Source organism: Malaclemys terrapin, chromosome 13 (genome assembly GCF_027887155.1).
Source record: "Malaclemys terrapin pileata isolate rMalTer1 chromosome 13, rMalTer1.hap1, whole genome shotgun sequence".
Classification (NCBI taxonomy): Eukaryota; Metazoa; Chordata; order Testudines; family Emydidae; genus Malaclemys; species Malaclemys terrapin.
In genome coordinates this window covers 4,873,693-4,901,144 of record NC_071517.1, presented here as the reverse complement: position 1 = coordinate 4,901,144, position 27,452 = coordinate 4,873,693, and the positions used below count along the sequence as shown (strand labels likewise).

The following is a 27,452-nucleotide window of genomic DNA, read 5'->3' as shown; positions in this document are numbered from 1 at the left end:
TTTTTTGCAGGGTAATGAAGTTTGGAAACCTTACATCTGAGTGACTTACAAATGAGGGTGGGGTAAGTCACATGCTTCTGGCTCCTTTACCATATTTAGCTGCAACCTTTCCAGCCTGTTGCAATTTACAGGCGGCCCTGCCAAGTAACAAGTTACTGGCCTGTGAGCTCCAAGGCGGATGACTATTAAATGGGAGCGCATCCACTCTCCATGGTATGAAAGCAGAGGAGAGAGCCTGGAAACGCCTGTGTACGAAGACAGGGTAAGAATGGAGGATTTCTTATGACAGAAACACCACCCCGTTGATGACTAATTAGACCGAGCGGGCTCCAGATGGCCAGCTTCTTTAATAAAGCCAATTAGGGATCCAAATATTTGTGTGCAATGCCCTTTTTCCTAGAAAGACTGAGCAGCAATGGAGGCCTCACATTTTTACTTCAGACTCAGGTCAGCCTTGCGATCCCTGGAACCCTGAATGTGTAACTGCAGATGTGAAGGAGGAAAATGGGAGGGATTCAGCAGGGATTGAGATATTTGAATCCCTCTTCTGACTCCAAGCTTTATCCCAAGCCAAATTATTTTTCAAGAGCTGAAAAACTCTGGTTCATCAGACTCCCACCCCCATCTTTTTTTTTTTTTATTTTTGCAGCAGCCTTCGTTCTCCCAGGTTTGGGCCATGAGCAGAAACAGAAGAACTGTAATACTGTGTGAAAGAATGCCCTACTCCTAACTTGAGCAGAAGTAGTGAGTACTGGGAAGCTCAGAAGGTTTCCATCCTCATTTTGCAGACCCAAGACTTTACCTTCGGGTATGTGAGCAACTGATTTTAATCTTCTGAGGTTCTCCAATCCCAAAAGCTGCTCATTCGCATAGCTACCATTACCACAGCATCTGAGCACCTCACAAATCTACAATTATATTGCTCTTCCCCTAACCCCTGTGAAGTGTTATCTCCATTTTACAGCTAGCAAACAGAGGCTAACTGAATTGTCTAAGGTCACACAGGCAGTGTATAGAAAAGCAGGGAATTGAACCCAGGTTTCCTCAGCCCCGGGCTAGCACACTAACTGCTAGGCCAGCCTTTCTCTTGCTCTCTCATGTAATATACTTCAGGACCAATGGGCAGGGACACTTAACTCCACTCCTGTCATGGGCCAAATTTTACAGCCCTTCCGCACATTGAGAAACACTTACTCATGAAAAGCAATCATACTCATTTGTCTTTAATGGGACTGCTTGTATCCGTAGTTACCAGAGCTGGCTAGAAAACAACAATTCTGTTTCACGACAACTTTTAAGGTTTCAAAATATATTTTTGAACAAAAATAAAATCTTCTGATGGTTTTTGCAAAATGGAATTGTGTCAAAACATCTGTTCTCAGATCCAAAAAATCAGGCTTTTGATCTCTTTCTACCTCTTTCTCTCTCTCCCTCCCTCATCCATTCTGGACTCGAGAAACTGTCCCTTCAAAACTTTAATACAAATTGACACATTTTCCCACACCATTCTGGTTTTGATGAAACAACATTTTTTAGAAAAAAAAATTAGAGACGTTTACCCCCGGTCCAAATTTGGCCTGTTGTATGTGTTAGATTCAAAGAATCACGATGGAGAACCCTCTTCTCATGAAGATGGCAGGGGAGGAATGCTGGTGGGTTCCAGAATGTCCATTTCCAAATAGCCTTAGACATGTCTGAGTGCATTGGACTGAAATAACCACAGACATTATGAGGTTTGTGGTGTGTCTGAGTGTAACAATAGCAAAAGAATCCTATATGAGAATTCCCGGACACATAAGACTAATATAGCCCATATATGTTTCATGAAATGCACTGTGCACAGTCACCCAGCTCTTACTAAAAATGTCTGGCATGGGAGAATGCATCTGAAATGTAGCATCAAACGCAGAGGAAATGTCACAAAAACTAGCTGAACTAACGCTTTATTTTGTGTACATTATGTATATTTTGTTAAAAGGATCATAAACACAGTATGTAGAAGACAGTTTTTCTCCCCCTGTTGACTAACACACTCACCCACCCCCTCCCTAATCAGGAAGAGCCACACACAATGCAACACAGTCCTAGCAGACAACATAGTGTGATCACAGCTATCTAGCTATGATAATCAGGGAATGCAGGATTTGTTGGGGTAAACCATCTGGGTTATTTTCCTTCATGAGGGGCAGTGACAGGCCACAGAGAACTCAACCCACCAAGCAAGTAAATACAGAAGGTGAGCTTTGAGAGCCATTGACAACTGCAAATGCCCATTTGTTTGAAAAATGCATGCCTGTGAGACTATCAGAGGCATATATTGCAGTTTTCAAGATGTTACCGGCAAAGCAGCAGGAAATAGCTGTGGCAATGTCCTTATTTCCCAAGTTCCTTCAACAACAAAATGAAAAGAACTAGAGCGAGAGAGAAAGTTTGGGAGTTAGGCAAGGAAGGGGAGACATATGCCCAGTCTGATCTGAATGCAGGAGCATTTGCTTGCATTGAGGTTCAAGAAAATAATAATAGCGATCAGCATTTCTCTGCTGGGTTTTGGTGAGTTTGTGCCAAGCCGGCGTCTAGCAAGCGGGCATCCTGAAACTCCAAAAGGAAATGTCTGAATAGTTTGGATTTCTGGCAGGACAGAGTCTGGTGGATATTTACAGAGAGCGGCTCACTGCCGAGAAAGCAAAGAAACCTGCAGTACGCTGCCCCAGTGAGGTGTGTGATGAGCTGAGGGATGGTGAGAGGACGTTTAAGGGCAAGATAAGTCTCTTGGGATCTCTGATGTATTTTGGGAGTGAGCAGTGGCAAATGAGAACAACATTTAAAACAACAGTATGGGGTACAGGAGCGAGAGTCTAAAAACCCAGAGATTGAGCTCCCTTTGTAGTTATTTGTGGAGCTCTAGCAGGCTGGATAGGATTTCACTTGTGGTTTCTATTTTCTCCATCATCTCTCAAAAATGTGACAAATTCAATGAGCTTTTCAACCACCGGCCAGGTCCAGCATTTGCAAAACCATCCCACCCTCCCCCAGTCACACAGTCCTTTCTCCAGAGAGGCCCATTTTAATGACAGGCCTCCTGGTCTAAAGTGTTATGGAATTATTCTGACCTTCCTTTCCCCTCAGGCTCAGCTGAGTGTGCGTGAGGCACTGCAGCTGTGATCCAGTTGGACTTCAAAGGCTAGCAACCCTGCAAACGGTTCAGCCAAGATCCCATTACTCTCATGACAAGCACCCGATATTTGCAGGTTGTCCTATTTCCATTGTTTGAGTTCATGTAGTGCTCTTGTAGAAGTGATGGAATAGTGCTATCAATAATCCACTATAGTGCTAATCGATTCAGTCTGGCAATGCCCCTCACACTTGACCTTCAGCATACCAATCCATGCTGTCCCAGTCCTACTCCCCCATCACCGTTTTCCTGATGCTCTTCAATCCCCACACATCTATGTCAATACACCTCATACCTAAAGAGAAGCACTCCTGAAATCCTAGTCTTGCCAACCTTTCCAATGCAGTTTAATCCACATCTGTAACAACTCCTGTTATCCCAGTCCTGGGGCCCTGTACTGCTATGCTGATGCATCTTAATACCAACTTGCAACACACCCATGCTATTTTAGTAACGTGTTGCCTGCCTCAAGGTTCTGTCTCAATGAAAGTGGGAAGCACGCGCACCTTTGGGAATTTCAAGAGATGAGTGAGGAGGAAAAGCAGCAACTAGTAGCACAGGAGATACGTGCCTTTAAATTCAGATGATTATCTGTAGCAATAATAAGCAATGTAGAGTATATCTCTATACCTTCAATGGGTACTTCCCGCCCTTAATCTGGACACCTGGTTTTAGCACACTAGCTGTGTTTAAGATTTGAGAGGCAGCCTAGTTTGACCTAGAAAATAAGGGTGGGAATTCTACTGAATTCCAATACAAACTGTGACAGACAGGTTGTCTTAGACAAGTCACATACACTCTCTGGCCTAGTTCTGGTTGCTTTGCATTGCTCTAGTGCGGCAACGCAGCTGGAAAGCTGACTTAACCTGCTACTCAGGAATTCACCTTGCACAAAGTGGAATCTATGGGTGGCCTCCAGCCAGAAAGACAGAGTAGGGGTGGAAATCCTGCATTAGAACTCAAGTGTTGACATTGCTATACTAAAGGGAGGAGGTACCTTCTGTCCATCGGTGATTTTCCAGATGGAAGTCAAAGGCCCTCTGGGGACAAATGCTTGTGCCCTGGCTAAGGTTCGTTGAGTGTACAGAATAAACTTAATACCCAGGGCTACCCATAAGCTATTTGCTGAGTGCATATTTGTTGTCCACATGATGACTGCAGTACCAGGGTGGGCTCTAATTCATCGTTATGTACACAATCCTTAGGTAATAAATGCAGGGCATAAACTCCAATTCTATCCCTATTTCTGGAGCCCCTTTATAGGGTCAGGCCAGCTAACTGGGCCATTTCCTTCAGCACCCTGCTGGCATCTTCTCCATACTGCTTTGAGAGGTCTTTGGCCAGGCTTACTTTCTGGAAGTTCTCTCTCAGATTAACTTCTAGACGTACTTGGTCCAGGTACTCTGGGTTTGCAGCTTTCACAGTCTCCTCCAGATGACTCTGACGCTGAAGCACAAAGTGGACCATTTCCTGGAGCTTCATTTCCGTAGCAAGGACACACTTCGTGGCATGATTCAGCTCCCCCACCTGCCGTTGGGCCTGCTCCAATTTTTCAGGCACTTCTTTTTCCTCTGCAACGAGGGAAAACCTATAGCCCTCCATGTGCACCTGTACATTGCAGGCACCTAAAAGACAAAACAATGTATATCTTGGGATTTAGCTGGTTCTGGTTTTGATCCAAGAAAGATGTCTAAATACTTTTGTCACTAGGAACCTAAACTTGGCACCACTGAGCTATTCACAGTGACTGACTGGGAAAGGAATGCCATAAAATTAGGTTCTTTCCAACTTCCTTATCTGTGGTTGTGTTTTGTGTGTGTGTGTGTTTTGTACAATAGAACCATTTCCCAGTAGTAAGTCAAGTTCCTCCATGCCACTTGCTTAAACACACGTGGACCAATTCATCCTTGGTACAAACATATTGATATTCCCTCTAGGGAAGTCATTGGAGTTAAACCTGAGTAAATTTGACCCTTAATCCTCTGTCTTTTACCTGCCATTCTTTCAATGCAAACCATCAGGTGTTGGGTGAGTCTTTATAAAAAGTGTATTGAAAATCTGGTCTAATCTTCCATGAGACGCATCATTGTTCTTCTTATTATTGGCTTCACAAACAGATGGTGCTTCTAGCTCCATATGGGATTTGTTTAGCTCCTTGTTTAGATTTTTTTTTTCTTTTTTTGCTGCAGTCGCTCAGAAGGTTAACATTACATAGGAAGGTTTGGATTTACTGCCAAGTGAAGAGTTACTGCACTAGAAAGCCAAATCTAAAGAGAGGGAACTTGAGACAGATTTGTAAGGTCACTGAACCTGTCTGGGAAAAAAAATTGTATTCCTCTACAATGTAGAACCAAGCTAGAAGCATGGCAGGTGGAAAAGGGTGTCCAAAATTCTTAGCATCTTGATGGCACATTGCGACAGAAAACCAGGAAGTGGTCTGATAAGAATTAGCAAATCAGTCATATGCTTTTGTTAAATAACAGGGAAGTTCGAAACAGGGCTGGTTCAGTTGTCTAAGGTTTTCCTTGCCACATGGGAGACCTGGATTCAATCCCACTCCTGGACTTCATGAGTACAGCAGGAACAAGAAGCGGTGTAAATGCAATTCCACCCACAAGTGGGGTGACTCCTATCCTGGAACAGTGACATACACACACACACACACACACACTGGTCATCTGAAACCTTGTGAAAGGATGGAATCGGACTAGGTGCAGTGTTCTTATGCAGCCCCCAAGAAACATAGCCCTCCTGAATAGTGTGAAACATGTTGTTTGGGAGAAAGCGAAGGTAACCATAGTCTGACACACCGCTTCGGAGGGCTAATCCTTATTAATACACTTGTTAATCTCTGCTGCTCTCCTGTAAAATGCAGCCTCTTCATTGCTGACCTTCCTAGTAGCCACAAGGACTAGATAGATTCCCTACAGAGCCCAGCCAATGCTGTGCCCACATCAACTTGCAGGAGGGCACTGTTAGTTCAGTCTGAGGATTTGGTACTCACTGTTTTACCATTGGCTTCAGTTCACTCTTAGTCTTTGTCTGCTTACCGTGCTCCTGCTTTATATTTTCTATGCAGGCTGCAAGACTATTAGTGGGAGCACAGCCAGAGACTTCTTTCAGCCTTTGGATGGCTTCCTTCATGGCCCAGTGATCCCCGTGCTGCTTGTTGAAAGTTTCAGCGATATCTGAAAAGAGTGTGTCAATCTGTTGCACATTGACCAGTTTCATAGTGAGGGTCCCTTCCTTACTGAAGACATCTGCAAAGATTAAAGACCCACAGGAATTGGAGTGTTAGCAAAATAATAAATCAAATGGGAAATGAAAAAAAAAGACTTGCATGAAATATATGGAAGACTCTGGGCTACCGGCCATGCTCAATTACAAACTCATAGTAATATTTAGCAGTCCTCTTGGTACTACCGGCTGGAGCCAGATATCTGTCTATCTACTTTGGTGCTTATCAAGTCCCAGTTACCATTGTATCTGCTCACTTCATGATCTTTAGTGCATTTATCTTCACAAAACCCCTGTGCAGCCGCAAAGTGCTATTACCCCATTCTGCAGATGGGAACTGATGCACAGAGAGATGACGGGTAAGATTTTCAAAAGTGCTTAAGTGATCTAGGAACACAAGTCCAATTTTCAGAGACTTTAGTGCCTAAGTCACTTTTTAAAAATGGGATTGGTCACTTAGGCATCTTTAAAAACTTTACCCTAAATGACTTGCCTAAGGTCACACAAGAAGTAGAGCAGAGAACTAAACTGAGATCTCCTGAGTGCTACGCTAACTACAGCATCATCATCCTTCTCCTATCCTCTACTTAGAGTTTTGACCAGTAGATCCCATTTTAGGGTAGGAAGGCTGGACAGGGCATTGGACTGAAACTTTGGAGACCTCGGCTCCATTTCCATCTTAGCCACAGATATCCTGTGAGACCTTGTGCAAATGACAAACTGAGAGATGGTCGGAAATAAATAGATGGATTTCAGTAACGATATATGCCAAGTACTCCACTTAGGAAGGAATAACCAATCGCACAGATACAAAATGGAAAATGACTGGCTAGGAAGGAGCACTGTAGAAAAAGGATCTGGGAATGATAACGGATCACAAACTAAATATGAGTAAACAGTGTAATACTGTTGTAAAAAAAGTGAACATCATTCTCAGATGTATTAGCACTGGGAGGAGTGAGGTAAACAAGACATGAGAAATAATTCTTCCACTTTATTAAGTACTGATAAGGCCTCCACTAGAATACTGTGTCCAGTTTGTGGCACCACACTTTGGGAAAGAGGTGGACAAATTAGAGAAAGATCTAGAAAACATGACCTAGGAGGAAAGATTGAAAAAATTGGGTTTTTTTAGTCTGTAGAAGAGAAGACTGGGATGGGGGCAGACCATGATAACAGTCTTCAAATACGTAAAATGTTGTTATAAAGAGGAGGGCAATAAATTATTCTCCTTATGCACTGAGGACAGGACAAGAAGCAATGAGCTTAAATGCAGGAACGACGGTTTAAGTTGGACATTTGGAAAAACTTCCTGTCAGGGTAGTTAAGCACTGGAACAAAGTGGGAACTGGAACATGTAGGAACGACGGTTTAAGTTGGACATTTGGAAAAACTTCCTGTCAGGGTAGTTAAGCACTGGAACATAGCTGGGAATTGGTCCTGCTTTGAGCGGGGGTTTGGACTAGATGACCTCTTGAGGTCCCTTCCAACCCTGAGATTCTATGATTCTATGAAATGACTTATGGAGGCTGTAGAATCTGTCACTGGAGGTTTTTAAGAACAGGTTAGACAAACACCTACTCAGGGGTGATCTAGTTAATACTTAGTCCTGGCTCAGTGGATGGGACTGGACTAGATGATCTCTCGAGGTCCCTTCCAGCCCTACAGTCTATGATTCTAAGATTTAATCTACTCTATGCCTCACTTTCCCATACATAAACTGAAGATAATGCTTCCTCACCTTACAGAGGTGTTGGGAGGATAAAATCCTTTAATGACTGTGAGATGCTCAAATCTCCTCCACTAAGCAAATGTTTCTTATTCTTTGCACATAATGTTTAACAGAACATGTAGGCTAAGAATTTCAACTCCACTTAGAGCATTTGGCTGCCCAGTTCCCAATAACTTTAATGGGGATTTGAGAACCAAATCCCTTAGGTGATTTTGAAAAAAAACAGTTGCACCAAAATAAGTACTAGAATCCTAATTAAAAGTTGAGGTATCTAACTGGAAATCAGACCAATGGTTCCATGACAACACACTTAGACCATAGTTTGTTTTACAAACCTGCAGAAAATCTAATTGCATCTCCCGAGTGATGGAACACATGATCCATTTACTAGTAATATTTCTAACAAATGTCACAGCAATTTTTTTTAAAAGAAGGAAAACTCTAGTCAGATTTTATTCTCCAAAAGTAGGTTTCAGTATGCTTCCTTACTGCCAGATTAATGCTGAGAGTGGTTTTCAAGAAGTGTCTTAGTTCTATTAAAAAAGAGAGAAAGAAAATACTTTTCTTCAACAAAAAGGAAAATTAAGAGTGCAAGTAATCCATTTGTAACTAAACAGAAGGTCTGAGTCTGCTCTCTGAGATGTCAGGGAAAACCCAGAATTACTCCACTGAACGCAATGGAGAGTTACTCCATAGTCAACTGAAAGTAGAATATGGCCATTTATCTAGTTCCAGGTGGATCTTTTATTTACTTATTCAGTCTGTCTGAAACAAATACCTGTTTGGCAGCTTTGTTGAATACTGTAGAAAAGTGATTTGAGAAACTGTGAAACCTGTGATGAATGCTAAGCTGATAGCTTACTATACAGCTAGCTGTCAGTTATCCCATTTCCAGGTAAAATATTAGGGCTGGGTTTTGACAGAGAATAGAGATTTCAATAAGACAAAAAAAAATATCATGGTAAGTCTCTGCTTTCTGCAAAAAATGTTGAGCTTTTGTCAAAAAACCAAATGACCAAAAATCGGAAACACTTTGATTTTTAGCTGAAGACCTATCTGATGCTGTAAGAATTGTCCCAATTTGACACTTGCCTTCCCTTCATAAATTACTATAATGTCTATCACCATCGTTTCTAACCCCTTTAAATATTCCATTGAACATACTGCATATTAAACAGAGTTTTTAGCCTTGGGGAAAATCCACCTTTGTCAATTACATTCTATTCTCCCTCCTTCAATGATCCTCCAGTTTCAACTAAATTTGGTATTCTTCACTTCCTGACCTAAACTGCTGCATTCCACCCCAAATATGGCTCCACTTCAGCAGCACTGAAGTGAATTCCTATACATGTTTGGTAGTTTAGTTTTTTGGGGGGATAAAAATTGTTATATAAATGTGAGGACTATCAGAGGGGTAGCCGTGTTAGTCAGAATCTGTAAAAAGCAACAGAGGGTCCTGTGGCACCTTTGAGACTAACAGAAGTATTGGGAGCATAAGCTTTCGTGGGTAAGAACCTCACTTCTTCAGATGTCTTGCATCTGAAGAAGTGAGGTTCTTACCCACGAAAGCTTATGCTCCCAATACTTCTGTTAGTCTCAAAGGTGCCACAGGACCCTCTGTTGCTTTTTACAAATGTGAGAACATTACCCTTTGATATGCTCTTTTATAACCACATGCTTACAAATCCCGGGGAAGGGGGGGCAGTCAGCTGGGAGCCTGAGAATATGTAGGCGTGTGCATCTATGTACACACACACATATATGCTTTCAGCAATGAAACATTTTGGGGTGAATACCAGAACTTACTAATTATCACTTCAACCATCATCTAAAAATAAAACATCCAAGGAAAATAGTTAAAATCTTACCACTGCCAATGTCTTGACAGGGTCGTTTTGGATAGTGTGCAGTAAGAGCTTCCCTCTGTGAAAGAGAAGAAAAGTTATTATGTCTTATGCAAGGGGTCAAATTGAAGGGGAAAGAGCTTTGTTTATGCTAAATCAATGCTGACATCTTCACCTAAGGTTATGTGTATTCCTACCTGGAGGGGAATATTAAAGACTAGCCAAGAGGAAGTCTCCCAATGTACTGGATATTATTTACAAGTATAACTCTAAAAGTTGGGAGGTTTTTTTCAATCGGATCACAAAAGTTTCAAGGTGACCAACAAATGCTGAAGACCCTGAGCTGGTGTAAATTATGGTGTAGCTTGGACAATTTACTCTAGTTGAGACTCTGCCCCCATGTGTTTATTTGCAATCTAGTACCAAGAATACTTTTCCCAATCTTAGCTATTTTATAGAAAATTGGGTGTCTGAACTAATCAGAAAAATAAGCAGCTATTAAGGAGCGTACAATTTGGAGCCTGTTATCCCTTGGCACGTGAATGCAAAAAGGCGCTAATTGACTTTTCTTAACTTTTTCATATTTAACAATTAATAATATGAAAGATCCCCCCCTTTAATTATTACTATTATTCACGTATTAATTTGTTTGGCAATTGGGCCCATGAGCCCTATTCATGGACCAGGATCCACACTGGGCTACAAAAAGAGGGACCCAGCCCCAAAGAGCTTAGAAGCTCATACGCTCTCTGCAGGGTCCACAAAATAAATACAAACATTTTCCAAAATAACGTACCAAACACAAATTTGGTAAATGTGCTTAGCTGTAGTAATTTACGGTCTGCCTTCGCTCTTATTTATGGTCAGACTGGCGCCTTGCAATCTGCCCTGAGTAAGGGACAGCACACAGTTAGGCTGCCCTGGGAGCAAAGCAGACACCAAATTGTCACTGCTTACTTTCACAGTGCATAGACGCAGCTGTGCAGACCAGCACCATGCGGAAGTGGAGCCAGAGGTCTGTCCCTGGCCACCTGTGTAGTAGGAGGGAGTGGCAGTTCCCCATCTGCAATGAGATTAGCCTGTGGAGGGGAGTAATGGGTCATCGTACGTCATCTTAAATCCCTGCGTAGACACATACACCAGTTCACAATTAGACCCTTCATAGGCATATATGGGATTTCTGGGTAAGTACACCTACGTTTCCCTCTCTCTAACTTTCTCTGTACAGTGGAATCAGTTCAGCAACTATGCTCTGCCCACATAAGATCATCCTTGTCCAGCATTCTAGGGCAAGAAAGGAGTTATCAGTTTCCAATATTTTATTATTAGTCTGCTTGATTTCCCCCCACTGTGCACATTAATAACCCTCTTCCCCCGCTTCCTCCTTCCTATCCCTGCTCTCCCAAGAGTTCTGTATGCAGGAATTTTTTGCACACAACAGGTTAGCTGCTCTCTTACCTCTCCTGGAGTAGCTGAGAGAGAGTGGCAACAGCAGAAGAAGGACATGCTTATCTACAAAAAAGAAAGAACGAGGCCGAAGTTCACTAGCGGGCAGTGGGCCCTTTAACCAGTTTGCATGCACCACTTACTGTACTGGAAAACAATAAAGCAAGTGTGACCCAAGCGAAGTCAGTGTTAATGGCATTGCAGACACAGGGAATTTCAGAGAGAAATCGCTGTCCTGCCTAGAGATTCCCTGCCAAGGTTTCTTTCTTTCTGTATTTTTTGTCTCTTCAGCACAGTAATGGCCTCTGACAACTCAGGCTTGTTCCCTCTGCAAACAAACTGTGCATTGTCAAACAATTACTGTGCATCTGAAGAACTTACTTCCTTTTAGCAATCGCTCCCAGAACATACCATTCTTTCCTTCTGGGTGGGGGAATGACAGAAAAATGGCATATACCAAGATACAAGAGGCCAGCTGTTGAGGTTACTTGGATACTAAGGGCTAGGGTGCTACCTTGATGCACCTTGAGTAGCACCTCATTTCAAGAGGAGTCTCATTGATGAAAAATGGGACTATTTCCAGAATGAGGTATTTTATAGCATGAGTAAAGGAGGCAAACTCTGGCCTTATGATAGCGAGAGATTATTGTAATAAATAGGTGGTCACCTAGGATCTTCACAATTTTTATTATGTTGCACATCATGGCCACGCTGAACTTCGTGGTTGCACCAGAGAGAAAACTCTCATCAGAAGTTCTGAAAGCAAAAGTCCTAAGTGCTAGAAATAAAGGGGAATCTCGGATGGCTTTGAGCAATGTAGAGTACATGACAAAGGGTTCTGATTCTGCCCGGTAGAAGGGAGTGCACATCAGTCAATTCATTGCCTACTCCTCTTAGACAAAACTTATCCTTGAGCATCTGAGTTTCATGGATCTCACTTCTGGGACAGTAGTGTAACAGCTCTGTGGCATGTCTTCCAGACTGATCTTGTCAGCAGAATTTTACAGTCACAGGAGGGATAGAACTCAGCGTCTACCTTAAAAACAAACAAACAAAAAGGCACTTGCCTCTTGAGTTTAAGGAGAATCTCCATTAGCAGTTAGAGGGTCTAGGAAACACAGTTGAGCAGTTCAGTTTCTATCCAGAAAAGGAGAATGGCACTCTCTCATAGCTCATTACATCCCTGTAAAATTAAAATCTGAACATTGAGCAACTTCAGATTTCCCATTTATTGAGGCAAATGGAAAATGACATTCCAAATTGCCTATTATTAACCACAATGCTCTGGGCAGAGGTTTGTTTCTCAAATTCTTTCCCTTTTCTCCTGGACCCGCTATGGCATCTTTTTTCTCCCTTCCTCTCACTCTTTCAACCATGGATCCCAAGTAATAGTCATATTTGTGTTCAGCCTCAAGTCTCCTGCTAGTTCTCCTGTTCATATAAAATGGAGCAATTAATTTATTGCAGACTCACCACAGTTGTTTTATTCATCACAACTTTAATGCTGCTACGAAGTAGGCCCCGGAGATGTAATATCATCTTAACAAAACTGTCCTGAAGAGAGAAAGCTGAGAATCAGGGAGAAACCTTAACATAAACAATGTACCTTGAGTGTGTTTCTGAGTTAATATTTCTTGCTATAAAACAATAGGGAATAGCTAAAGAGCACACAATATGCTTCAAGTGAAATAACCACAATGTAAATAGATATGGAGAGAGACAATGATAAAAACTACCCACTAACAGACCCCAGAACATACCTAGTAAAGTTACAATGAACAATTTGGAAGATCCATAAGTTCTACATACAGCGACCCTATCTTGTGAATAGTTTGGGTAAAATCTAACTTCACTTGAAACAAGATCTTTGCACACAGTGTCCATGTCCAACAGTCAGGGCTACCAAAGCTATTTGAAGGTACTTGGATACAGTGTTGATGGGTGTAGTATAAGAACTAGAATAGAATAGAGTGGAGTGCAATTAGTGGAGCAACGACTGGTGGAAAGCCCAAGCTCCAAAAGCCAGTCACTAGGACACAGGTATTAATAGGAGGCTTGTTACTTCCCCAAAGTCATGTAGAAAAAGCCCAAGATCTGGGAGCTTATCACCAGAGCACAACAAGAGGAAGGGTTCTGTATGTTTGATTTTATTTTGTCGTGTCTTGTGATCATCTCCAAAGCCTAAAGTCAACATCAGTGGGTCTCAAACTTTTTTACTGGTGACCCCTTTCACATCGTAAGCCTCTGAGTGCAACCCCCACAATAAATTAAACACACGTTTTAATGTATTTAATGCCATTATAAATGCTGGAGGCAAGCAGGATTTGGGGTGGAGAATGACAGCTCGTGACCCCCCATGTAATGACCTCACAACCCCCTGAGGGGTCCCAACCCCCAGTTTGAGAACCCTTGGTCAACATCTTAATCGCTCTGCCTTGGCTGCCCTTAGCATTACTAAGGGATAATTTGCACAGACACCCAAAGCCAGGACAACCTTACAGATCTGAAATTTGGGCCAGGTTCACGGAAGTTTGTTAGCCTTTTGGTGCATCTGGACTACGTTTCACATTGCTTTGGGCTGGGTTTTCATTCAACTTACTGTTTCAGGCAGAAACCCTGACAAACTTGGTGGTTTTATATGGTTTTCCTGTTCTGAACCCATCTGCTCCGAACTGTGGGAAAGTTTTTCTGAATCTTGGGTTACAAATGTCCTGGCTTAGTTCTAACTCTACAGCATGCTGAAACAAAACACAAAATCTGAATCTCTCCAAACCTGTGGGACATTTGGCTCCAGTTCCATCTGTGCCTACATCTTTGGGACAGGTTTGTTTTTTTTGAGCCCCAATCTGGCTTTATTTGAATGTCAGTGTAAGGATGGTCCTAAACCAAAAGAAAAAAGCCACATGCAACAAAACTCTGGGTAAAACAATGTTTGCACAACCCCCTGAGAAATGAACATACTCTGGTGCCAATATCACTCCACCTTTAGAAGGCTGTTTAGTACATTCACAGGTACCTGAAATTTCATATAGAAAAACCGTGGTTGGGGGAGGGGTGGCAGTGGGGATTGGGGGGACAAAGGACTTACTATACCGGATGAGACCCATGGTCCATCTGTCACTGATAGTGGCCAACACGAGATGCTTCAGAGAAAGGGATAAGAGCCCTCAGAGTGGAATAAATTGCCCCAAAGGGAAGTTTCTTCCTAGCCTCCATCAGGTAACAGCTGGTTTATGTCCCCAAACAGAAGCATTATGTGATCAGCCACAAAGTCAAACTCAAAACCTGAAGTGCTGAGCTGCTGAAAGTATCTGTCATTTCCCTTCTAGCCTATCTCTACCATTCATCATGTTAAAACACATGATAATAAAACTGTAATATATGTAGTGTAAAAAGCAACTGTATTTAAACAAACAAAAAAGGAGCTGAGACACAAACCTGGATTGTCTTACTATGACATAATGTCATCAGGTTCCCAGTCTGTCATTATGAAAATATAGCTTACGAGCATAGTGCCCCTGCCCAAGCAGGTTTCATTTGCCAATGCATGTTGAAATCATGCCCTGTTGGCGCTGCCTTTATTTACCACAATGGCATCGACTCCATGCACTGGGGCCCATTCTGTTTAGGTTGCCTCAGCCAAGGTCATCATTGCGTAAAGCATGAGCCCACAAATAGCAATTTCTTGCTATTTCTGAGGAGAATTACTAGTCTCTGTTTGCATCAAAAGCTGTGAGGAATCCCGGCTACACTTGGGACGTGGCAAAACTGACTTAGTCAGAGTTTCTTGGATGAAGCAGTAAGAAGAAAAAAAAAGCTAACAAAGATGAGTCACTGCTAAATGAAAACCTACCCTGTAGCTTCTCACAGAAGTCAAGCATTATTAAAATTATATATTATATATATATTTTCCCTATATTCATACATATGCATATCATATATATATATATATATATATAGGACCAAATTCTGGATGGTGATATGCATATGCACCTACCATATGGCTATTTTGTCTTGCAATGGAAATCTTCAACAGAAGTCACCTGTTCCACCTGTGCCTCCTTCAGAAAGTCATGGGGACACCATGAGTAACATTGCAGAATGGGGTCATGAAGAAGTTACCATCTTTGAAAGGTACTGGTATAGCTCCCATCAGCATAGTATGTGAGCACCTTGCAATTTTAAATGTATTTATCTTCACAACACCTCTGTGAGGTACAGAAGTGCAGAACTGGGTTAGGAAGGGGAGCTAAACATAGGGTTTCTCATAGATACAGATCTAGCTGCCTTTCTGTTCCCTTTCAGGTCTTCCAGAGCCCCCACCCCACGCCCAGGTATCATGCTTCATGCCTTAAACTATCTCAGGGTGGATTTGTTCAATTCTCCCACTCTTAGGGTAAGCCCTGATCTACAGTACTCTGTGCATTAACCATGCTTACCAATCAGGTCTGATTGAGTTCAAACAGCTGCATTTCTTTCCTTCAGGAATCTGTGACCAATAATATATATTGGGGGAAAAAATCTTTTTTAAAACAAAGTATTGTTTGTTGTTTTAAAAATCCTTTTTTTCTCTAAATGCTTTGTTCTTACTGCACAATAAACAGCCTACACACATGTCTATCTTACCTAAGTAGGATTGCCAACCCTCCTGGATTGGCCAGGAATCTACCGAAATCAGCCTCAATCTCCCTGTGACTATTAAAAGCAATCTGGGAGATTTTAATAGGCCAAAAGTCCAGTTAGTGGCACAGTGGGGCTAAGGCAGGTTTCCTGCCTGCCCTGGCTCCACATAGCTCCTGGAAGTGGCCGGCATGTTGGCTGCCTAGGCACAAGGGCAGCCAGGGAGTCTCCACACGCTGCCCCCACGCCCCGCCCTGAGCGCCGACTCTGCAGGTCCCATTGGCCAGGAACTGTGGTCAATGGGAGCTGCGGGGGCAGAGCCTGCAGGCAGGGGCAGCGCGTGGAGCCAGCTGGCCAGCGTTGAGCCTAGGAGCCAGACATGCCGGTCACTTCCAGGAGCCACTCAAGATAACCACCACCTGGCACCTGCAGCCCTCACCCCTCCTGCACCCCAACCCCCTGCCCCATCCCTGAGCCCAAACTCCCTCCCAGAGCCTGCACCTCACACCCCAACCCACGGCCCCAACCCTGAGCCCCCTCCCACACCCAAACTCCCTCCCTCAGAGTGGCACCCCAAACCCCTGCCCCAGGCTCAGTACAGAGCCCCCTCCCACACTCCAAACCCCTCTGCCTGTATTAAACAAAACCAATGTATCCATACAATAAAGATCCCAATATCCAGATCAATATGCATTCTCCATAAATTAATACAGAGTGGCTCCAAATCCATGCCAGGACTGGTCCACATACAGTATTAACACCGGTTTCAAAGTATTTGGGCTTGTTTCAAGAAACAGTTATACCACCTGCCTCATATTAGCCTGCATGTGGCTTGTTAACTTGCACATCAATAACTTAAAAACACCGTAAAGAAGTCTCCAAATTTGTTACAGTGAATTGGAAATGACACTACTCCAGTGGTTTCAACAACTACTACATTTTCCCTTTGCTACATGTGTATATCCTTAGGAAAACCAGATCACTGGAAAAAAAATGTGTTATGTAATAATAGTCAGTGTTCCACTCCCCGCCACCCCCTACCCCCCACACACACAATTCAAAAAAACAAAAATATTCAGAGAAAGTTACATTACCCAAATATGTTATATCCTAGTTGAATGACCTTTAAGGGGTAATGTAAAGGTATAAAGCTACATACCAAAAGTTTTTTCCCACCTTCAGTCTTAGGTACTAGCTTTTAAATGTAAAGTTCTTGCCATGATGAAAGAAGGGACTAAAATAAACTTTATCCAACCATGTCAAGAGTCTAAACGTATGTGAGGACAGGAAGGGGACTTTGGAGAATTCTTGTGATACTGCCTTTATCTTGATTACTCAGTTCAGCAGGTATTGTGCGTCTAGGCAAGACTGGATGAATTCTCCTCAAAACCTTGTTTCCTGTGGAATTATTGAGTCAAATTACTAGGGCTGCAAGCCAGAAAATATAATTCTACCAAGTAAGCCCCTTGTCCTACTTCTGTTTATAATATGGTATTAAAACAAGATCACACTATCTTCACAGGTGCCCAAGATGTCTACCTTTATTATCCAGTCTAAGATACCATACCATTAGCCTGTAAGCCTCTTTATGCAGTATCAGTTGTCAGTAGGGCTGCTTGGAAGAGTTCAACATTAAAGTGAAAAGGTGAAATAATTTTTCTGTTAATATACCTGAGAAATCCCTCTCCCTCTCCCCGATTCTTTTTTTATCAGTTTTATTGGTGGCTGGAAAATGCTAATAATTAAAAAAAAAGATAAATTCTGTCCTACTTTTTGTTAAGCATGTGCTTACGTGCTTTATGAATATAAATGGACTTAGGGTGACCAGATAGCAAGTGTGAAAAATCGGGGTGGCGAGTAATAGTTGCCTATATAAGACAAAGCCCCTAATATCAGGATGTCTGGTCCCCTACATAGACTTCTGATTTGGGTGGGGCCTGAAGCAAAAGCATCCTGACAGGTTGATAGACATGAAATCCATGCTAACAAATCCTATATGCTCCGAACAGTCTAAAGAGGTGAGTGGGAGTCCAACCTACTTATCAAATAGAGTTCTTGCTTTGGGAAAAATAAACACTTTTGCCATTATTTCAATGTAAACAAATTCCTCATATTTTTACTGCCGTTGAGGAATTGAACCTTTTATAAATGTAATGAAGTCTAAGTAACCTTTTACATATTTTGTTCCATATTGGATATGGAAATCAAAGAGTCAAAATGTTGGCTTCCCAAGTAGTATGATGACTACTGCATATCTTTGTCGTATCATTTTAAACATTTACAGACTATCACTCACTATACATACATATACATACACACATAAACATTTATTTTAAAGGACACCCATGAAGAGATATACATACAAAATACCTCATAATGCTAGATAAGTTAAAGATGATATGTGTCAAGTAATATTAGTGACACTTAACCATCTTTCTTGCATTCATAGATGAGGGGAAAGGTTTTTTCTAATGATCATGAGAATGTTTTAAAGGTGAGATGTTCTTATTTTTAATATTTTATCCTATGTTTCTGTAAAAACAAAGTCTTTTTTTATTAATGATACATCTGTAAATGACATTAAATAGTCAAGTTTGCCTTCGAGAGTAACGTTATATTTACCTACAGAATAAGCCTAGTGATTGTTCTGGGTACTGATTTATTCAACAACAAATTGAATTTGATAGTTGGCGCATTAGTCTTTCTCCTCTTGAGATTTTCATTCAGATCTTGGCTTGGGTTATGTGTTAAAATGAGTGTATTGTATCACCTATTCTAGGCCACAAAGAATGTTGTCCACATAAAAAAAATGGCTATTCTCTTTGCTACAACTGAACACCACTGTTGGTCTCTGCTCAAGGAGGACCAGAATTGGAATTGCTGGGAATATTGCATGTCAGAACTGAAGTGTATTGGTGGATCTGTCTGGGGAAGCTTGCATATTGCCTGCTCAAACTGTATCTGACACAAGCCTCATTTTCAAGAGCTCATGCTGTTTAAAAGCAGTAGGTATAACTTGCCACCCAAATGTTTTGAAATCACCCTGATGAGTAAAAGTTAAGTACAATACAGTGGCAAAACTGACTGAGACAAACTCCACCAATAATATAAACGGGACTGGATCTCATAGAAGGGAACCTCAAGAAGTCATCTAGTCCATCTGCCTGCACTGAGGCAAAATTAAGTATACCTAGACTATTCCTGGTAGGTGTTTGTCTAACCTGTTCTTAAAAACCTCCAATGAGAGGCATTTCACAACCTCCCGAGTAACCTGTTCCTGTGCTTAACCATCCTTACAGTAGGAAGCTTTTCTTAATATCTAACTGAATCTTCCTTGCTGTAAACTAAACTGACTAACAGTCTTGACCAAATTAAACTATCGACAGAATTTGTCCCATAGTGGGTCCGGACACATGATTTTACACACATCTGAGGCTTAATCCCTCAGCCATTTCTCAGGCAAAACCCAGCTGGCTTCAGTGTGTCTGAGTAAGAAAGTTCCCTGCAGTGAGGTTTAAGCTGACAAAATAATCAGTATGGATGGAAAAATAACTTGCAATTTGCTCTGCCCACTGAAATCTGAGACTAATCTCCTAAATGGTTTGTAATCTAAATTCTGAAACAATACCATGGTTTGGTACTAGAGGTTTAATATTACTATCTAGTGTCCGTACGTTTAACATGGCTCCTGGCTTCTTGCTCGATCACCTGTACCACATCAAGATTTCAAGCATGTTATTAATAGTTTGTTCCATACCCCAAGTATCTTAAAAACTATATTGTATTTCAGTAAGTCTGAACCTCTGACTTAACAGCAGTGCGTGCTCTGTTCATGTTTTTACTTTGTATTTCAATTCGGCTAGTGGCAGAGTAATGGAAAATGAGAAAAAAAAATAGAAAAGGAAATGTCATATAGCCAAAAAAATACTGCAGCTGCAAGCTTTTAGATCGTAACGAGTGGTTCCTTTACATGCAAAGCTAAAATGCCAGGTTGTGATATTGTATCAGCTGATGTACTGCGTTCAGACACGGGTGTAAGTGTCACATAGGGTATGTCTACACTGCCATAAAAAACCCGTGGCAGGGCGTCTCAGAGCCCAAGTCAACTGAGTCGGGCTGTGGGGCTATAAAATTGCTATTAGACATTCAGGTTCAGCCTGGCGCCCAGGCTTTGAGACCCTGTGAGGAGGGGAGGGTCTCAGAGCCCGAGCTCCAGCTCAAACCGCCATTTTATAACCCTGCAGCCTGAGCCCCACAAGCCTGAGTCAGCTGACCTGGGCCAGCGGTGGCCATGCTGCGGCTAGCCACAGTGCTTGACGTGTTCAAAATCACCTAGAGCAATGCATTCTGGGATATCCTACTAACAAAGTCCAACTCCTAAGCATACTAAGTTTTTATTCAATCCTCTGGCAAATTCCCTTGGACGTCAATGAGCTGAGCCTGAGTGAAAAATGAGCAACCGCCTCAGAATTCAATACAAGCATTGCACTTCCCGAAGAGAACAGAGAGCCCATCATCGCCCAGGACCTGTGTCTAAAACTCGTCCTCACACAAATATTCCCTTTGTTGAAGATGGAATTAGCCATCTGAGGAAGGCTGATAGTGTCAGACCCCCAGTTATTTCCTTGAGATAAGATTTGGGACTGACCTGCTCTGGAGGCCAGAGGACAAGATGAATATTATTTCTGAAGTACATTCAGCCCACTTGATTTCTGAGGCTAATCCCACACATAGAGCCCCTCCAGTGCTATTTATAAAAAACAAGGTTGGATTCATTGGAAACATTCACCGGTTAACACCAGTTCTGATTGATGTTTTAACATAATTTCCAGTGGCAGTGTGTCTCTGAACTTCCTACCTGGAAAATACCCTGCTGTTCCAGAATCCAAAACGGAACATCATGGTCACTGCTGAATCTGGTTGAATAACATCTGTCCCATAACTTATTTGGCGCATCTATAAAAGACAATACATATATTTAAAAAACAAGGCTAGATCTGTTGGGTAATTTATTCACAACAAATATTACAATGGATATTTCAGCCTAGAAGGTACGATGCTAACTGGTAAGCAACACAAAAATTATTGCAGAGACACACTATGGTGCAGCCAGCATGATGAAGCAAATGCTTTCTCCAGACATTTCTCATGCTTCATTGTGTCCAATTAAGGTTTTACGAGATGCTAGGAGCATTGATCTCTCTCCTTCTATCCACTGAGAATCCCCTCCTGTATGGTCACCACATTATAAAAAGAGACACCTCTATATAAAACACAGCTGCAAACTATACAGACAATTTACAAGTCTCAATGATCTTATTTATGCAGAGGTCCCTCAGTAGATATATTCTTAATGGCGGACCCTGTAGGTGGAATGTCATTAATCAGAGGGTAATGGACAGGAAGGTGGGTGGCTGGTGATAGTTTTGGCTCATTTGAGATGGTTTTGGGAGGCTGCCAGTTTGTGTGTTAAAATTTTGAAATGTTTCAAACAATACGGTCTTTACAATGTTATAAAATACTAGGGTGGTTAGAGTGGGTTTCAAACTGGCCTCAAGCCAGTGAAACCTCAGGATTCCAGTCAGCTGTAACCTGGAGTTGAATGTTTGTCTGGGGTGTTCAAGGTCACCTACCCCCAGTCTCCTTTGTGCTCACACGGGTGTTTGCACAGCTCCTTAAATAAGATACGGCCCTTGGTCCAGGAGGTTACATTAAACCATAAAGCCTCTGGTTCATCACTGTAGGGCTTTGCAAACACAATGGTTTCCTCTCTCTGTCTTGCAGAAAGCACCCTCAGCCCTGCTACAAAATAAGCCCATTGTGCAATCGAGAAATGAAATAGTGATTCAGATCAATCAGGGCCCAATCTTCCAATTGAGGGCACAAAGACTCTGGACTTGATCCTGGGAAGTGCTGCTATGTCCTATAGCTAAGGGAACCTGTTCACCACAGAGAATGGTTGCAGAGGCACACAGAGATTGACCTTGTAAATTCCTGTGCACCTTTTACACCAGGTACTCGCTGTGTTGCTCAGCTTCTCCACAGGATCGGATCCACATAGAGAAAATCAGATTGGAAACAGTGCTATAGCCACGATGTGCAAGTGGAAACAGGGCCAGGTTCCAGTTAGGCCCCTTTGCACCACATAAATGGGAAACAGGCCTGTAATTTGCTTACGTAGAAAACTGAATGAAAAGAGGAGGCAAATATTTAATTTGCTTGTTTCTTATTCACTCTTCAATAATGTCACATACTCATTTACCTGCAGTGGTAAGTGCATATGATCTTTAAACAACTCTTCTATTGACAGTTTTCTCTTGAGAGAGCAGTGCTAGACATTTATACTTCCTAATCTTCTGCCTTAGATAACTGAGGAGCATATACAACTGATGTACCCTGCCTTGGAAACAGGGGGAAGGATAAAAAACCTCATAGCAATCATTGGGACTTTTCTTACCATTGTGTAATGGTTCTCCTGAAAGTGTTATGCTGCTAGTGGGCACCATCTTTCATGTAAGATGTTATACCATGATTCTGGTTTCTGATCACTTGCAGTCATTAAAAATCTGGCACTATTTTTTGCAAGAAAAAGGTTGTCAGCTCATGTGATCTGGAAAATATTATAGTTTGTTACTAGAAATTCTAGTTTGGGTAACCACATTCTGCTGGCTAACATTTCCCTCGTAGTTTCTGTTCGATGAAGTCTATTTCTTCCCTGTTGTGTTGTCATTATCATTATTTATCAATTGTATTATATTAGTGCCCAAGTGCTCCAGTAAGGATCAGTACTCTATTGCACTACGTGCTGTACAAAAAGAAAAGGAGGGAGGGATAGCTCAGTGGTTTGAGCATTGGCCTGTTAAACCCAGTGTTGTGAACTCAATCCTTGAAGGGACCACGTAGGGATCTGGGGCAAAATCAGTACTTAGTCCTGCTAGTGAAGGCAGGGGGCTGGACTTGATGACCTTTCAAGGTCCCTTCCAGTTCTAGGAGATAGGATATCTCCATTAATTTTTAATTTAAAAAGGTCTCTGCACCAAAGAGCTTACAATCAAAGGGCCAAATCTTGCAAACACATAGATTCAAGTATTATGCATAGGAGTAGACCCATTGATTTAACTGCCACCCCTGTTCCGAGTGGAGGGGGAGAGGAGTAACTGACCAGGGCATCCCTGAATGGTCCCTGATATAATAATGGCTGCGTGGGTAGAGCTGCTCACAATATTTTAATCAAAATAGTTTTTCAATAAAAAAAATCATTTAAAAAAAATCAAAGCATACTGAAAAACATGTCAAGTTTGAGCAAATTTTGTTTAGGCTAAAAACCAAAATGAAGCATTTTAATAATTTGGAAACGTTCTAGTTTAAACATTTTTTGGAATGGAACATTTCAATTTTTCATTTTGAAACAACTTTTCAAACTGAAATTCACTGTGTTGTATATATATTTTAAAAACATTATAAAGGTCAAAATCAGAACAAAATGTTTTGACCGACCCAATTTTTTTGTTTTGTTTCAATTTTGTTTCGTACAAAATTTTGAAATTTTTGGCTTTCATTCCATTTCAGAAGGGAAAAGAAATCAAATTTGGTTCCTGCCCAGCTCTATTCTTGAGTCTGTTGGCATTTTGGGTAAACTAGAGAAGGCATTGACTGCACGGGTTTACACAGGAAATAAACACAATCTCTGAGCACCCCAGGACTGGAGTAGTGCAAAGAAGACTTTTGTCCAACAGCTTCTATGTCCCTTAGATACTTATATGCTCCCCCCACACACTTATTGTAGAAACTAAGCACTCACAATCTTCAGTGTAGTTATCCTCCCAATGCCCCTGTGAGGTAGGGCAGTGCTCTTACCCCATTTTACAAATAGGGAACTGAAGCAGAGAGAGACTAAGTAACTTTCCCCAGACCACAGAGGAAGTCTGTGCCAGAGCAACAAATTGAACTCAGTCTCCTGAATCCCCGACTAGTTCCCTATCCTCCGAATTATCTTTCCTCTATGTGGAGAAAACAGTGCTAGTCATTTATACCTCATAATCTTATACCTTGTTTAACTGATGAGCAAATGCAACTAATGTGCCCCTCATGTACCTCCTGAGCTGTGAATAGTCTTCTTGGGAATTAGGGTAGTAGACCCTCTTTTCCAACATTAGCATTACCTACTCTTGAGATGTTCTGGCGCAATTTGTGATACTTGGCATTTTTCTTAAAGCCCCAACTCCTGGACTTATGTTATTAGCTGAGAACCTCAGCTGTCATTTGGGAGGTATGGGGAGGGGACAGTAAATTTCTACCCTTCTAGGTTGTCAAGAGAAGGTTGAAAATTTCCAACACTAGATGGGAAATAAAAAGGATCCAACTATATATCTCTTCATTTAAAAGTCATGAATTTTTTAAAAGACTCCAGGGGTGATCCTGACAATTACAGGCTGGTAAACCTAACTTTATTATAGTTTCAGCCACTTTGCCAGGTACTAAAGAACAAAATTATCAGACACATAGATAAACATGATATGTTGGGGAAACATCAAGATGGCTTTTGTAAAGGGAAATCATGCCTCACTAATCTCTTAGAATTCTTTGAGGGTGTCAACAAACATGTGGACAAGGATAATCTAGTGAATATGGTGTACTTGGACTTTATTTTTATTTTTTTAATTAATGGAGATATCCCATCTCCTAGAACTGGAAGGGATCTTGAAAGGTCATCGAGTCCAGCCCCCTGCCTTCACTAGCAGGACCAAGTACTGATTTTGCCCCAGATCCCCAAGTGGCCCCCTCAAGGATTGAACTCACAACCGTGGGTTTAGCAGGCCAATGCTCAAACCACTGAGCTATGACTTGCAGAATGGCTTTGACAAGTTCCCTAACTAAAGGCTCTTAAGTAAAGTAAATAGTCATGGGATAAGAGGGAAGGACCTCTCATGGATCAGTAACTGGTTAAAAGACAGGAAACAAAGGGTAGGAATAAACTGTCAGTTTTCACAGTGGAAAGAGGTAAATATCATGGTTCCCCAAGGATCTGTACTGGGATTAGTGCTGTTCAACATATTCATAAATGCTCTGGGAAAAGATGTAAACAGTGAGGTGCAAAATTTGCAGATTATACAAAATTACTCAAGACTGATACGTTCAAAGCAGACTTCAAAGAGCTACAAAAGGATCTCACAAAACTGGGCGACTGGGCAACAAAATGGCAAATGAAATTCAATGTTGATAAATGCAAAGTAATGTGCATTGGACAACATAATCCCAACTACGCATACAAAATGTCGGGGGTCTAAATTAGCTGTTACCAATCAAGAAAGAGATCTTGGAGTGATTGTGAATAGTTCTCTGAAAATGTTTTCTCATTGTGCAGCAGTGGTGAAAAAAGCCAACAGAATGTTAGGAACCATTAGGAAAGGGATAGTTAATAAGGCAGAAAATATCATAATGCCACCATATGAATCCATGGTAAGCCCACACTTTGAATATTGTGTTCAGTTCTGGTCACCCCATCTCAAAAAAAAATTAGATTTGGAAAAAGTACAGAGAAGGGCAAAAAATGATTAGGAGCATGGAACAGCTTTCATATGAGGAGAGATTAAACAAGATTGGGACTGGGAAATGAGACAACCGAGAAAGGATATGATAAAGGACAATAAAATCATTAATGATGTGGAGAAAGTGAATAAGGAAGTGTAATTTACCCCTTCACATAACACACAAACCAGGGGTCACCCAATGAAATTAATTGGTAGCAGGTTTAAAACAAATATAAGGAAGTACTTCTTCACACATCACATAGGCAACCTATGGAACTCATTGTCAAGGGATGTATTGAAGGCCAAATGTATGACTGGATTCAAAAAAGAATGCAATAGGTTTGTGGAGGATAGGTCCATCAATGGATATTAGCCAAGATGATCAGAGGCACAACTCCATGCTGTGGGTGTCCCTAAACCTCTGACTGCTTGTCTCTGGGAATGGAAGACAGGGTACCATTGGTTCTGCTCTGTTCATACCCTCTGAAGCATCTGGCACTGGCCACAGTTGGAAGACAGGATACTGGGCTAGGTGGACCATTGCTCTGACCCAGTATGGCCATTCTTATATTCTTATGTTCCCTTCTGTATTTCCATAAACATAATTTGTCCCAATAGAAAACATCAATCGAAATAATTTGTCATCCACCAAAAGGCATCTGATAACCCCAGACATCTGAAGTCACATTTGCAAGTGAAACACACTAATGGAAACAAAATGTTTTAAGAACTAACCAATTTTGGTTTTCTTTCCTTCCTAATGTTTTAGAAAAGTAGTGTCATGCCTGAAAGACTATCCTTTGTTGTGATAGCCTCTTTGACCACAACTTTAACCAGAGAAGGGCAGTGTTGCCATTTACCTCTGCGATGCTACATATAACAGCATTTGCATTGTTGGACAGAGAGTTACCGCTTTCAGTGAGATGGATTTTTCAGTCCTCAATGAACCCTACTTCCCTCTGTATGCACAGTAGATTATTAATCTGAGCATAAAACACATTTTAAGTGACACATTCTCTCTCTTCAGCAGGTTTTGAATGATGCATATTTTGAGAGCGAATGATAGGGGTGCAGTCATTGACTCTCAAATGATAGGAGGTTGGATTGAGGCCAACTAAATTAAGAATAATTATGAAATGCACTTTGGGGTTCAGTTCAGGCACATCTTTCTGTTATCCCCAAATGTTGATACACTGGCATTCACATATAAACCCCTATGGTCCTAGTGAGCTTTTGATGTGGCAATCTTATTACAAGCATTACATTATGGTTTCAGTAACTCTAATGGGCCTGAATGCTTGGAACAGTTTGCCTTTTCCAGTTATTAAACTACAGCATTTTCAGCAGGTTATTTTGCATGTTTGGTTTCACAATACAAACCTCTGGGGCATTATTTTAGGTCCACTCTATTGCAGAGGGGGAACTGGTGAGGTTAAAGGCTGCAACCTTGTGTGGGGTGGGGGCGAGGGCCCTGGAGGAGAATGTAACTCACCAGAGTTTGTATCTCTGGTGAACAGCTCAGCATAGCTCGACTCTTGATGCCTCGCCAAGTGATTTAAACAACTGAAGTGAAAGTTAAATCTGCACTTCCATTCAGCTCTGAGGTTGCCAAACCACTTTTCCCGATCCTGTACCTATGGAGTGTCAACCCCCCACAATGCCTCACACTCACTTCATTAACTTTGCAGCTACTGCTGCAGGTCTCTGAAGGTTTGGATTTTTTTTTTTTTTTTTTTTTGTTAATATATATTATATTGTGATTATATAGTAGTTTAAGGGGCGGTATCATTAGAAGCCTGGTCAACGTTCCCATAATAGTAAAATACAAATAAAATTAAAACCAATTCCCAGGAATCATCTTTGCTAGGAAG

At 41.6% G+C, this 27,452-nt stretch overlaps 1 protein-coding gene across 1 annotated transcript in view; it reads right to left on the bottom strand.

Moving 5' to 3' along the window:
• The window catches only part of LOC128847858 (uncharacterized), a 51,106-nt gene extending 39,364 nt beyond the window's left edge, over positions 1-11,742 (bottom strand). The window contains exons 1-4 of the mRNA XM_054047583.1: positions 11,444-11,742; positions 10,010-10,064; positions 6,223-6,432; positions 4,523-4,797 (exon numbers count right to left, since the gene is read on the bottom strand). Of these exons, the coding sequence (XP_053903558.1) occupies positions 4,523-4,797; positions 6,223-6,432; positions 10,010-10,064; positions 11,444-11,491 (588 nt within the window). The 5' untranslated portion in view covers positions 11,492-11,742. The remainder of the gene's footprint in view (positions 1-4,522; positions 4,798-6,222; positions 6,433-10,009; positions 10,065-11,443) is intronic.
• Between the last annotated feature and the right edge of the window lie 15,710 nt (positions 11,743-27,452).